This window comes from Aotus nancymaae, unplaced genomic scaffold (assembly GCF_030222135.1).
Source record: "Aotus nancymaae isolate 86718 unplaced genomic scaffold, 86718_ANA_hifiasm-v0.15.2.pri h1tg000009l, whole genome shotgun sequence".
NCBI lineage: Eukaryota > Metazoa > Chordata > Mammalia > Primates > Aotidae > Aotus > Aotus nancymaae.
The window spans coordinates 3495314-3509718 of NW_026988420.1; the positions used below are offsets into that span (position 1 = coordinate 3495314).

A 14405-nucleotide genomic window follows, 5' to 3' on the forward strand; every position below is an offset into this window, starting at 1 on the left:
AAACTTAGGTTGATTAACGAACAAACATTATGAGAATATTTTCCAGAATCATCATTTAGGTAGCAGAACTCCTCTACTTCGACATATAATTACACATTATGATGACCCTACTGTAACTGTACACATGAGATTTTTTTGAGTAGAAAATTAGACTGAAACAGATAATTGTTAATGAGAAAAAAAGAGAGACAGCAAGTGAACATCTGTCTTTTTGAAGTTAAACTTTGTCTTTCTCCAAAGCCAGGAACTCTGCTTGTAACATGCCCACCTCATTCTTAAACCTTGGAATATCTTGCTGTAAGTCTTCTAGGTATATTTTTTATGTTCTGTCACTATGTGGCAGAGAATGACTCACATTTTCTAATTCAAGATTCACGCTTTTGTAGTTATTAACATTGAGTTTGTCATATAATGGCTTCTGGAACAAGCACTGTATTGGCTTTCTGTTTTTATAAGTGTCTGTAACAGGAGAAATATGGTGGCTTTCTATCTGAATCATATGCTTCATTTCTTTGGGGTGGGCAAACCACAAATCTAAAAGACATTTTGGATCTCTAGACTGAGGCCAATGCCTGATGTCTAATTTCTAATTAGTGGCATTTTGGTTTATATTTGTTGCCATTTGCATGTCAAACTCTTAATCTTCTTTCATTTTAGTCATAACTACTGGGATCCTTAATTTTTCAGTTTCTATATCATTATAAAAATTTTCTTCATCTGTGTTAGAAACAAGCTATGTGTCTGGTTTGTTATCATGTTTATAGTCTGATTCATTTTCATTTAAATGAGGCTGAGAAGATGAGTGGCAAGTGTATTTCAGGAACCTGGAGTGTGAATGGAATGGAAAGATGTTTGACATGTGCTTCCTCTGTTCAGGCGCTGCCTGGAAAGCCACAGAGTTAGCCCCTCCAGAGGCATCTTTCTCCTCACAATCAGGGAATCAGGGGCATGATTCATCAGAGCAGAGGGCACTCTCTTTAAGTTTGTCCCTCCTTAGAGTTACCATGTAGGAGCTCTTCCTCAGGGCAAGCAGTAATTTTGGAGTTTTCAAACTTTCACCAATATTTAGCTTGAAACTCTTTGCCATGAATTTTAAAGGAAGTCCTGAATATATAGATATATTCCCTGTATCACAATTCTTCTGGTTCTTGAGACTTTTTGTTTTTTTATTTTTGCAGGTACAAAACAGAAAACTAATTTGCTTGTTTTGTTTCTCAGATGCCTTTTCTGTCAGGGTGAACGTTTTAAAATTAGCTTTAATCAAGTATGAACAAAGACATATTAGAAAATAATTAAAATTTAACTGTGAAACTTAATCTATGTGTTGCTACTCTTAAGTTATGGGATTGCAAGTAAAAAGTGAAAAATAATTTGCCTTGCCTTAACATAGGAGAGAAGCATGAACCAGCAAGCTAAACTCTCAGTGTTTGTTTGGATTAAACTTAATTCAATACGTGTTAAATCTACCAGAAGTGAATTCACATATGATATGTAGTATTATAAAGGGTTCCTCTCTTAAAAAGATTTTACCTCAGCTGGTTCATACCAGAAATAGTGAGACCCTAAAGCGCATTTATATTTCTGAAGATTAACTGGAGACTAGGCAAACACTAAATAATTAAGAGCCAAAGTGAACACCAATCAGAAAGAGAAGCAAAATTTTAAATTCTAATTCAGGTGATATACTATGATAATGTTATGTATCTTGGTAGATTTTCTGCTTATATCCACTTCTAATATATTTTAAGTTGCACTAGTAATAGCGAATGGGTTTTAAAATTCACAAATACTATTTATCTATGTTGAAATAAAGTTATTGTTTGTACCCTGACACCAAAGGTCCCAGCCTACAAGGTATGATTGTCTTAATAGGCAACCGGCTTGACTTTTATGACCCCATTCTCTCCTGAACACAGACACTGAAGTCAACTGGAGACCACAAAAGAGAATAAATCTTTAAATTCAGCACTGGTGACCAGTAACATAAAACTGCAAAATTTGAACCACTGGCAAAGATGATTCCTTTAACATTAGTCGAACTCAGTGGCCATCACTGTTAAATTGTTCATAATTTCTATTGCTTAGTAATATGACTCAATATTTCATGTAACCTTCTGTATTATGAATAAGGTTATAAAAATAAAAGAGCAAGAGACCTCTAGAAATTTCTTGCCTCAATTCCAAGGATAAAGATAGCTATGAGTTACTAGAGGTGGCAACAATATCCTAAGTTTTATGACTGGTTAATACATTTAAAAAATTAAATATTAAATTATGCTCTGTTGGATTCTAAAAGTATGGTCTAAAAAGTCTTGTCATTTGGACTGTGTTTTGTTACTAAAGCAAAAATATATATATTAAACTAGAAACAAATTTAAATTTGTCTATACCTGTGGCTGCTTCTTTTCATTTCTTTCAAGCCTTTCTTGCTCTTCCTCTGAAGCCACTAGTAAACAGATCCATAGATTTAGTTAAAATGAACTACTTAGCACAGTCAGATCAAGACTATAATCTTCATAAAAATGAATAGAGAATAACATTTATTTTTGATATTTTGACAGTTTGAAGGAAGCTTAGTGTTTACTGAAATATTTACTTCTTTAAGAAATGTTTCTAATTATCCAAAACTTCAACAAACCACTCAGGGAGACACTAGATATCACCGGGTCAAGCCATACAAAATCTCAGGGTCATCAACATAAATAAACAAAACTGTTGGAAACAAAACACGATTTTAAAATACAGTGGAGGGCCGGGCGCGGTGGCTCACGCCTGTAATCCCAGCACTTTGAGAGGCCGAGGCGGGTGGATCACGAGGTCAAGAGATCGAGACCATCCCGGTCAACATGGTGAAACCCCGTCTCTACTAAAAATACAAAAAATTAGCTGGGCATGGTGGCGCGTGCCTGTAATCCCAGCTACTCAGGAGGCTGAGGCAGGAGAATTGCCTGAACCCAGGAGGCGGAGGTTGCGGTGAGCCGAGATCGTGACATTGCACTCCAGCCTGGGTAACAAGAGCAAAACTCCGTCTCAAAAAAAAAAAAAAAAAAAAAATACAGTGGAAATACACAATGTAACTCTTTCCCTATACTTCATACTGGTATCTTTTTAACAACACACTAATTGAGTAGGCAGTTACTAATAAATTGCAAAATTATTGTTACTGTTCATACCTTAATTACTGTGTACCCCATTTTTTTACATCTCAAATGTTTTCCTCTACTATTCTGACAAATTTATTTTCATCCTTTAAGACTCAGAATGTAGGTTGGGCATAATAGCTCACATCTGTAATCCCAGCACTTTGGAAAGCCAAAATGGGAGAGTTGCTCAAGGCCAAGAGCTTAAAATCAGCCTGAAAACCACAGCAAAACCTTGACTCTACAAAAAATTAGACAGCCATGGTGATATGTGCCTGTAGTCCCAGCTACACAAGAGGTTTAGGTGAGAAGATCCCTTGAGCCCAGGAGTTTGAGGTTGCAGTGAGTCTTGATCATGCCATTGCACTCCACCCTGGGTGGTAGAGTAACAACTTATCTCCAACAACAGAAAAAGGGAAAAAAAAAGGCTCATAATGCTATGTAAGGCCTTCCTTGAGTCTGGCTATCTTTCTCCACGTACACAGGTACTTTTTGTGGCTCCCTTCATACTTTGTCAATTTTTCTAGTGTAACTTGACCACCTGAACTGCATATCATGTCTTTACATGTCGATCTTCTTTGCTGCTAGGCTGTAGGGGACAATCTTTTGAACATCTTTGTATAAACAGCCTTACTTTTACTAAATAATTATTTATTGAGTTCTTGCTAAGTGCTAAGCACTGGGATATAAGGAAGGAAAATAACAGCTGTCAGGAAGGCTTTCCTAAAGATCATGCCTGAGCTGAGACTCAGAGAGTGAGGTCAGCCAGATTAAGTGAGGCAGAGGGCAGGGAAGGGTGAGCACAGGCCAGGCAGCAACAAGAGAGGGAGAGAAGCCTCCAAGAGCTTAGGTATTTCTCTACAAAAGAGGAATGGGGAGGGGGGCACTACCAGCAACTCAGTAATTCCAGAGAAAAGGGCAGATGGGGAAAGGGCTACAGATGGAGATTGGGCAGAAGTTAGTTCTTTTTCTTTTTTCATTTTTGTTGAGACAAGATCTTACTCTATCTCCCAGACTGGAGTGTAGTGGCATGATCTTGGCTCACTGCAGTGCCACCTCCCAGGTTCAAGTGATTCTCCTGCCTCAGCCTCCCAATTAGCTGGGATTATAGGCACATGTCACTACCACCTGCTAAGTTTTGTATTTTCAGTAGAGATGGGGTTTCACCATGTTGGCCAGGCTGGTCTTCAACTCCTGACCACAAATGATCCACCCTCCTCAGCCTTCCAAAATGCTGGGATTACAGACATGTTCCACTGTGCCCAGCCCAGAAGTCAGTTTCTGAAAGCCTTATATAAACCTTTAAGGTGCTTGATCATTAATATTAATATATTCAAGAGTGGTTCATGGATCTACTTGCACTAGAGATAGTTAACTCTTAATGAGGAGCATGCAATTCAGAGGCATATAAATAAATGGACAAAGATAAAATATGAGACAATGTTGCAAAGATGATGCAGGCCTGAACTGAGATGCTTCTAGAAATATTTAGGCTATAAGTATCAGTGGCCCCTATAAGAATGAATTTTAATTGAATGAATAAATGTATCTATCTGGATCCCTGGAGAAATACACTCTGCTTATTACTTTACAAAAGTTACCAAATGAGAAGTAAAATAATATACATAAACTGTTTCAGTTACTGGTATATACTTTATACTTTTTCTGTTTTAGTCTTACTGTGCTGACGAAATGCATTTGGGGAATTTTTTTTCTTTACAAAGATTTGCTCTTGTTGCCCAGGCTGGAGAGTGCAGTGGCATGATCTCAGCTCACTGTAACCTCTGCCTCCTGGATTCAAGTGAATCTCCTGTCTCAGCCTCCCAAATAGCTTGGATTACAGGCATGCACCACCACACCCAGCTAATTTTGTATTTTTGGTAGAGATGAGGTTTCTCCATGTTGGTTAGGCTGGTCTCAAACTCCCAACCTCAGATGATACACCTGCCTCAGCCTCCCAAAGTGCTGGAATTAAAGGTGTGAGCCACCATGCTGGGCCACATTTGGGGATTTTATTTGAAAAGTTCTACTTCCTGGATCTACCAAGCTTATGAGAAAACAGGAGCAAACAAATCATTTGCATAGGTAAGATTTTGTGGCTTGTCATCACCACTCTAGAAGATTATCATCATGTTTTGTAAAACATAGTGTTAATTTTAGACTTAAGGGGATAAAGAAATTAAAACTATAGGGGTGAAAAAATATTGTATGATTTATTACGGTTGACCTGATCATATGACTGACTAAGGTCACTGAATTTAACTTGTATATAAAGTAGACCCCATATTAGCTGCTGTTAATCAATAGACTGGGTGTTCTAGCAGAATTAAATTTGATGCTCATGTGTTATCTTTAAATGATACAGCTCTCCTTAAAACTCATATTCCTAGTGCATGATTATCCATTAAGACAAGGTGACGGAATGTGTGAATACAGCTGATGAGACACTACAAAACAAATGCTCAATGGTTTTCATTAATATTGGGAAAATCACCCCCCAGATGCCAATGTGTGACGATGTTCCCTTCTCTGTGTCTGTGTGTTCTCATTGTGGGGGGATTGGGGAGGGATAGCATTAGGAGAAGTACCTAATGTAGATAACGGGGCAATGGATGCAGCAAACCACCACCAAGACACGTGTATACCTATGTAACAAACCTGCACGATCTGCACATGTACCCCAGAACTTAAAGTATAATAAAAATAAAAAATAAATGTTTGAGATGATGGACATGCTAATTACCCTTATCTGATCACTATACATTGTACATATCAAAATAGGTACCCCATAAATATGTAAAATTATTTGTTAATAAAAAATAAAATATTGAAAATAAAAATATATTGGTTAAATCAACACTATCATACAGAAAGCCATAGGCATTATTTAATATTTGGTTTTGGAAGGTACTTTTAGTGACACTGCATATAGTTACACCTAATAATTGCAAAATTAGAGATGTAAAAATTAATCAAACAAGCCACATTGTGTTTGAGTAGGAAATCTATAGATGTCTACCTAGTTTTCCCATCCAGCCCCAGAATTCTAAATATAATCATGGTACCCACACTCAAGTTTATGTTAAATACTAACCTCAATGAAATTACGCTTTCTCCTCACTCACTTTGTTATTTGTACGTTGCTTTCCTCAAGGAAAGCATACAAATGCCTTGCTAAGAAGCGTTCTGTTTGGTTGTAGGCTGCATAAGAGGAGTAGGACATTTGACCACAAAATGACTTTTTAAAAGTCAGAACTATGGTAGCTTGAGGCCAACCAAGGTAATATGGAATAAAATTGTCTATGCTTCTTTCCTTCCTTTGTTTTCTTTCTACTGTAACAACTGTGATTCACATAGGTAATGAAGAGTATAATTCCCTGATAGAAACACAGCACCAAGATTAATTCTTTCTTTAACTATGAAGTTCATGTGTCCAAAGTCTGCAGTTGCTGCCTGATTTTTGATCACTGATGGTGATACAGATAAATACTTATCATTAACTCTCAACTTCCCAAATCTTTGCAAAGTCTTACTATTGAGGGTCCGACTAGTAGCAATGTAATCTAAATATTTGAAAATAAAGTTTTTATTGTTTTTATTGGTTAGTATGTTAATAGTAATACAAATTGTAATAAGGTGTTAAAATTCTTTCTACACAGAAGCAGTCCCATGTTGTCCTCTCCCCCACAAACACACTACTCCTTCATGGCCTAATGTATTTTACAAGTGCTGTAAACTTATCTGTTAACTCAGATATGTTTACTTAACTAGAATCTCTCTCTTTGTTCCAAGCTTATGTTATTAGTTCAATTTACTTTGAATCACTCAACAATCTCTATTACATATTTTCCATAAGAAATTTGTTTATTAATAAAGATTCTTTAAAGATAAGAAAATATTTGAATAATTAAGTTTGTGCATAAACACATTAAGTTTAAATACCCATGACATTATTGTGTGTTTCTGTGTACTAGAGACAAAACTTCAAGAAAAATTTTAATGAATATATGTTAAATTAAAAACTGCTTACATTAAACTGAGATGATCTTCCCTCAATGCATGAACACCTTCAGAATTCACATGTGAAGCCTTAAATATAGACCAAACTTGGCATAAAATATAATAGTCTTAAAAAACATATTTGTGGCTGGGTGCAGTGGCTCCTGCCTGTAATTCCAGCACGTTGGAAACCTGAGGCGAGCACATTGCCTGAGGTCAGGAGTTCGAGACCAGCCTGGCCAATATCCCAAGAGGCAGAGGTTGCAGTGAGCCAAGACTGAGCCACTGGACTCCAGACTGGGTGACAGAGCAAGACTCTGTCTCATAAACACAAACAAACAAACAAACAAAAAACCTGATTGTTCCCATGTAAAAATAAGTGTAGCTCCACACTATATCTAAAGAGTATCACAATGGCATGAGACAGGACAGAAATATGTATAAAAAGTCATATTCTGGTTTCTGTATAAATAAAACTATTGAATTTAAGCTTTCTAAGACAAGTCAAGGAAAAGAGCAAAAACATCCAAAAGTGCAACGTGAAAGGCCATTTCATCGTCAAGGCCTCATGATGACTAGACATTCACAAACTATATATATTGTTCACAACATTGGTTCTGAATTTTGATCCAAGTTCTCGTTTCATTCAACGACATCCAAGAGGTCAAATAAGATAATGTCATTTGCTATTTTCAGTTTTCTTTTTCAAAAACAGTACAGCAAACTTCTTCAGAGAAATGAATTGTCATAACTTCATAGGCTAAAGGCTCATGAGTCATAGTTCAAAGGGCATTTGTAAAATATGGCAATGCATGCTTGTATTCTGAAGTTTTCAGCTTTAAACTCTCATGGTAAATATTCATAGATACAAACCGATTAAACAAAAGTCCTTTTAAATCTAACATTGTTTTTATTTTTTGTTCTTTCTTTCTTTATTTATCAGCAAAAGGAGAGTCCAACTAAATGTGGTAGAGTGGTACAAGGGAAAACAATGAAAAGAGTAAAATGAATTAAACCTGAGCTAATCAAATCAATGTAGATACATCTAGAAAATATAAGACAAAGTACACCAAAGAAAGTGGTGGAAAGGTACGTAAAGTATAGAACCACTCACATACCACTTTAGGCCACAAATACAAATTCCACATATTATTTCTGAGCATCACAATAAAGTTAAATATTTCAAAAGGGCACAAATATGAAAAACAACCAGTTCATGATGTTGGTAGCCTCTATGCAAATGTTTTTTTTCTTTTTTAAGATTTAGTTTCTTTATAATTGACACATAAAAATTGTACATATTTATTGCATACAGTGTGATGTTTCAATGCATGTTTACACTGTACAATGACCCAATCAGGGTAATTTGCATATCTAGCACTTTAAACCTGTATTATTTCTTTGTGCTAATAAAATTAAAAATTCTCTCTTCTAGCTGTGTTAGAATAAACAGTACATCACATTAGCTATAGTCACCCTATTCTATAATATAACACCAGAATTTATTCTCTCTTTCTGAGTGTAATATTGTAACATTCTTCTCAGCACCACATCACACTTACGCTAAAACTGACCACATAATTGGAAGTAAATCACTCCTCAGCAAATTCGAAAGAACAGAAATCATAACAACCAGTCTCTCAGACCACAGTGCAATCAAATTAGAACTCAGGATTAAGAAACTCACTCAAAACTGCACAACTACATGGAAACTAAACAATCTGCTCCTGAATGACTACTGGATAAATAATGAAATGGAGACAGAAATAAAGATGTTCTTCAAAATCAATGAGAACAAAGAGACACAATGTACCAGAATCTCTGGGACACATTTAAAGTAGTGTCTAGAGGGAAATTTATAGCACTAAATGCCTATATGAGAAGCAAGGAAAGATCTAAAATTGACATCCTATCATCAAAATTAAAAGAGCTAGAGGAGAAAGATCAAACAAATTCAAAACCAGCAGAAGACAAGAAATAACTAAGATCAGAGGAGAACTGAAGGAGACAGAGACACACACACCCCCCCCAAAAAAAACCTCTTCAAATAAATAAATAAACCAGGAGCCCGTTTTTTCTTTTTTCAAAAGATCAACAAAGCAGATAGACCACTAGCCACACTAATAAAAAAGAAAAGAGAGAAGAATTGAATAGATGCAATAAAAAATGATAAAGGGGATATCACCACTGATTTCACAGAAATACAAACTACCATCAGAGATTACTACAAACAACTCTATGCACATAAACCAGTAAATCTAGAAGAAATGGATAAATTCCTGGACATTTACACCCTCCCAAGACTACACCAGGAAGAAGTTGAATCCCTGAATAGACCAAAAAAGAGGTCTGAAGTAGAGGCATCAACTAATAGCCTACCAACCCAAAAAACTCCAGTTCCAGATGGGTTCGCAGCCGAATTCTACCAGACATACAGAGAGGAGCTTGTACCATTCCTTCTGAAATTATTCCCAACAATTCAAAAAGAGGGAATCCTACCTAACTCAGTTTATGAGGCAAAGATTTTTTTAAAAACGTTAACACCAAAAAGTCTCAAAATCACCATTTAAAAAGACTGTGTCTATCAGTTATGAATGATTACCCTTCTTATTTTCCATAATAAAAGATGCCACAAACACACACATACATACACACAGTCTGCTCATTAGAACATCTGATTGGCTCAGAACACCAGTGTAATTACACTAGCAGGATGTCTCTAAAATTAAAACAGAAACTGACATGTTAATAAGTAAAGCTTTCCTCCAGGTAAAGATCAGAACTCCAACTAGCACATAACACACTGGAAATATCTTAGAGTCTCAAAATTCACAGCTTTGAATCCCTGACAAGTATGCAAATTTTATATTGAAAATGTCATGCTATTCAAAACATTAAAAGAGAAACATCCAAATTAAAGCTTACATTTTAAAAATCTTATTTTCTTATTTTTTTTTTTTTTTTTTGAGCCGGAGTTTCGCTCTTGTTACCCAGGCTGGAGTGCAATGGCGCCATCTCGGCTCACCGCAACCTCCGCCTCCTGGGTTCAGGCAATTCCCCTGCCTCAGCCTCCTGAGTAGCTGTGATTACAGGCATGCGCCACCATGTCCAGCTAATTTTTTGTACTTTTAGTAGAGACGGGGTTTCACCATGTTGACCAGAATGGTCTCGATCTCTTGACCTCGTGATCCACCTGCCTCGGCCTCCCAAAGTGCTGGGATTACAGGCGTGAGCCACCGCGCCCGGCTCTTATTTTCTTATACTTCTAAATTTACTTTTATTCAGATATGGAAACCAACAATAACATTTATGTCAATGCCGTCCATTCAATTTAGAACAAATAGAAATAGGGGTAAGAAGAATTTGAGTACTTGCAATCACTTAATGTACTTATTTCCAGAATTCCATTTGTTTTGAAAATGTACCTGCTCTGGTTGTCTGTACATTCTTTCTCTGTACTGCTTCATTCATAGCAGAATCCTCTACTTCAGTTGTAGGCTGAATGGGTTTTAAAATAAAATGATTAAGAAATCATATATATTTTATACAACATGGAGACCATAATTCAAAAAATAGATGCATAATTACCTTCAAGGAAGCCTGTTTTGCAGGAGGCCCTACAAGGCAAATGGGACATGTCATCAATGACATGTAAGTATGACAGGGCCAACCAAACATTCATGCAGTGTTACTATTGAGCTGAGTCCTCTTGCCTGGCCATGAAGATAATTTTCACCTCATTCTCCTTCCCCTGTGGCTAGAATCATGCTCAGAAATAAAAGGAAATTAATGATTGCCCTTGATTCTGTTATTTTTAAAATTGCTGTCCAATGGGTCTGTTTCCAGATTTCTCTAAAGGAAGGCTATTCCCTTGCTATTCAGAGCTGTGTCCACGGACCAGCATCAACATCACCTGAGTACTCATGAGAAATGCAGAATCCATACCCGCTGATTCAGAATGTGCATTTTCCAGAAGCTCCTCAACTAATTCATGAAAATTTAAATGTCCTGTTCTATACTGATGTGCTTCCACATTTGCTTACCCTAATTGTCCTTTTGAACCTAGCCTCAATTTCTTCCCTATTATGTCCCTGAATTTGATACTATATTTTAAGCCATAATGTTTCTGATGAACTTTTAATCAGGACCTTCTCTAATTAACTTCCTCTCCATAAATCACCCACAACAACTCTTTTCAATTATGTGAATTTGGCCTATATGATGCTATCCTATGAGGTTACAACATTTTCTATAACACTAAATTATAGCCATACATGGCTGACCATTTATGGTGATGTTCATCTATGGTAGATAAAACACAGGTCTGTGTGGGGTGGTACCTCAATCCTTAGTGCCTCCCCAGTAGTGAGGATGACAGCAGGAGTAGGAAAATGTTGCTCTGATTCTCTGACAGTTTTGGTACTGGAAGCTCACTCTATCTTCTTCCCTATTTCTAACACCCTGCTCTTCCTCCTACAGATCAATTTGACTCTACTATGCTCCATTCCATTCACCCGCGTATTTTTTCTTCATTTATTACATATACACTCTGCCCTCCTCATTCTTTCTTTCTCTTTCATTCATTTCCTCTATCCTCTTTTTTGACCTGCCTTAGGTCTTAGAGTATCATAAAACAAATCTAATAACTCAGCTCCTTTAGTGGCACTCTCGATAGAATCAACTACTGACCCCTGATTAGAGACACAACTTATCATCATGTTATTTCTCCTTTACTTATTATGCACTTAACAGGACACTTTCTTTAGCTATTGGAATATATTATATGTTCATGTTTTTAAAGAAACATTCCATCAAATGACTTTTTAAATAAAATAAAATACAGTTCTCACCTTCTCCTTTTCCATTGACTACACTGTTTCTTTTTTCATGGGAGGGTCCAGGCAAAGGCTCTGACACCTTCTTGGGAACACACTGCTAAGGTAATATCAGGAATTAGTTTTCATTTTTAAAATTATAATGACTTGTATCAAGAGTTTCTTATTTTATTTTATTTTTTGTGAAACTGCGTGTCACTCTTTCACCCAGGGCTAGAATGTAGTGATATGATTATGGCTTACTGTGGTCTCAACTGCCTGACCTCAAGCAATCTTCCCATCTCAACTTCCTGAGTAGCTAGAACTACAAGTGCATACCATCATGCCAGGCTAATGTTTTTATTGTCATTTTTGTAGAGACAAGGCCTCACTATATTGCCCAGGCTGGTCTCAAATTCCTGGACTCAAGTAATCTTTCCACTTCTGCCTCTCTAATTGTTGCGATAACCAGTGTGCACCACCACACTGAGCCCTAATCAATTTATTTAAATAAACCACAATTTAGGCCAGGCATGGTGGCTCACATCTGTAATCCTAGCCTTTTGCAAGGCCAAGGTGGGTGGATTGCTTGAGCTCAGGAGTTCGAGGCCAGCCTGCGCAACATAATGAGAATGCATCTCTACAGAAAAATACAAAATGAATTAGACATGATGGTTCTGCCTGTAGTCCCAGCTGCTCAGTGGGCTGATGCGGGAGGATCACTTGAGCCTGAGAGGTGACGACTGTAGTGAGCCAAGATCATGCCACTACACTCCAGCCTGGGCAACAGAGCAAGACTCTGTCTCCCCAAAGCTTTCCATTTACGATTTTAAAATGAACTTGACTCAAAAATAAGCATTTATTGAAAACCAAAGTATTTCAGTAAAGAACCTCATCTACACTTTCTAGATCAGACTCATCTGTTATCTTCATATGGCCATTGACTCTATTATCCAAGCATGCAGCCCAAAGGAACCTTGTTTGCAAACAAAATATTAACATGTGCCTATTTCAACCAGGAGCTAGCTTTAAAGTACCTAACTCTACTTTGCAGACTCCACCAAAAATAAGAAAGCATTTAAAAAATACATATGTGCCAGGCGTGGTATATCACACCTGTAATCCTAGCACATTGGGAGGTCAAGGCAGGTGAAACATCTGAGGTATTATAGCAAGTATATGTATATGTTATATTTGCTATAATACTTATAGTATCAAAATTTGAATATATTCCTCATATAAACGTTTCAGTGTTAAAATAAGATACTTATGAGAGAAAACTTGAAATATGTCATGTTGGACATCAATGGAACACAGTAGAAGCTGCTTCATTTAGGTAAACAAGGGCTTGGAGAAACGTACATATGTTTTGATAAAATTTTTACTGACATAAAAATGGTTGAATAGGATGATCATGCAGTAATGAAACTTTTATGTTATATTTAAATAAAGGAAGCCAATATGTATAAACTGTGCAACTGTTTCAAATTAAGAAATAACTTCAGGCCAGGGGTAGTGGCTCACATCTGTAAATCCTAGGACTTTGGGAGGCCAAGGTCAGTGGATTGCTTGAGCCCAGGAGTTTGAAACCAGCCTGAGCAATATGGGGAAACCAAATCTCTACAAAAGATATATAAATTAGCCAAGCTTGGTGATGCATGCTCTCATCCCAGCTACTCAGAAGACTGAGGTGGGATGATCACCTTAGCCTGGGAGGTTAAGGCTGCAGTGAGCTGAAATTGCACTATGCACTTCAGCACAGGAAACAAAGTGAGAACCTGACTCAGAAAAAGAAAATCACTTCAAAAAATGTAGCAAGCTAGGCCGGGTGTGGTGGTTCACAGCTGTAATCCCAGAACTTTGGGAGGCCAAGGTGGGAAGATAATGAGGTCAGGAGATTGAGATCATCCTGGCTAACACAGTGAAACCATGTCTCTACTAACAATACAAAAATTTGCCACGTGTGGTGGCACATGCCTGTAGTCCCAGCTACTCAAGAGGCTGAGGCAGGAGAATCACTTGTACCCAGGAGGCAGAGGGTGCAGTGAGCAGAGATCATGCCGTTGCACTCCAGCTTGGGTGGCAGAGCAAGACTGTGTGTCAAAAACAAAAAAAGTGTAGCATGCTTTCTTTAAAAGGAAAAAAAGGTGGGGGGGGGGCATTTATTTAGGAAATATCTTAAATGCACATATTTTATGCACACTGTAATTATAAAAAATGATTATGATGATGGCTTCCTGGTCATTCCAGGATGTTAAGAGCAAATGATGAAAAGATGCTTCATTTTTCTCTTCATTCAGAATTTCTTCCTCCTAGACTTTCCCATGGCTGGCTCCTTATCATCCTTTAGTTGGTAGCTTAAATATCATACGCAGAGAGGTCTTCTCTGACCACAGAATTCCCACTCCCATCCCCATCCTTACTACAAATTTCATTGATATCTTCTAACATT

The 14405-nt window shown here is 37.1% G+C and overlaps 1 protein-coding gene across 4 annotated transcripts in view; it reads right to left on the reverse strand.

Moving 5' to 3' along the window:
* The window catches only part of LOC105709615 (ankyrin repeat domain-containing protein 18B-like), a 65826-nt gene that overhangs the window by 46997 nt on the left and 4424 nt on the right, over window positions 1-14405 (reverse strand). For 2 of the 4 annotated variants that reach the window (XM_064373510.1, XM_064373512.1), the window contains exons 3-6: window positions 11990-12074; window positions 10728-10756; window positions 10565-10637; window positions 2391-2446 (exon numbers count right to left, since the gene is read on the reverse strand). In XM_064373510.1, coding sequence (XP_064229580.1) covers window positions 2391-2446; window positions 10565-10637; window positions 10728-10756; window positions 11990-12074 — 243 coding nt within the window. Of the gene's footprint in view, window positions 1-2390; window positions 2447-10564; window positions 10638-10727; window positions 10757-11989; window positions 12075-14405 lie in introns of those variants that run through there. The other 2 variants (XM_064373511.1, XM_064373513.1) reach the window with 2 other exon arrangements.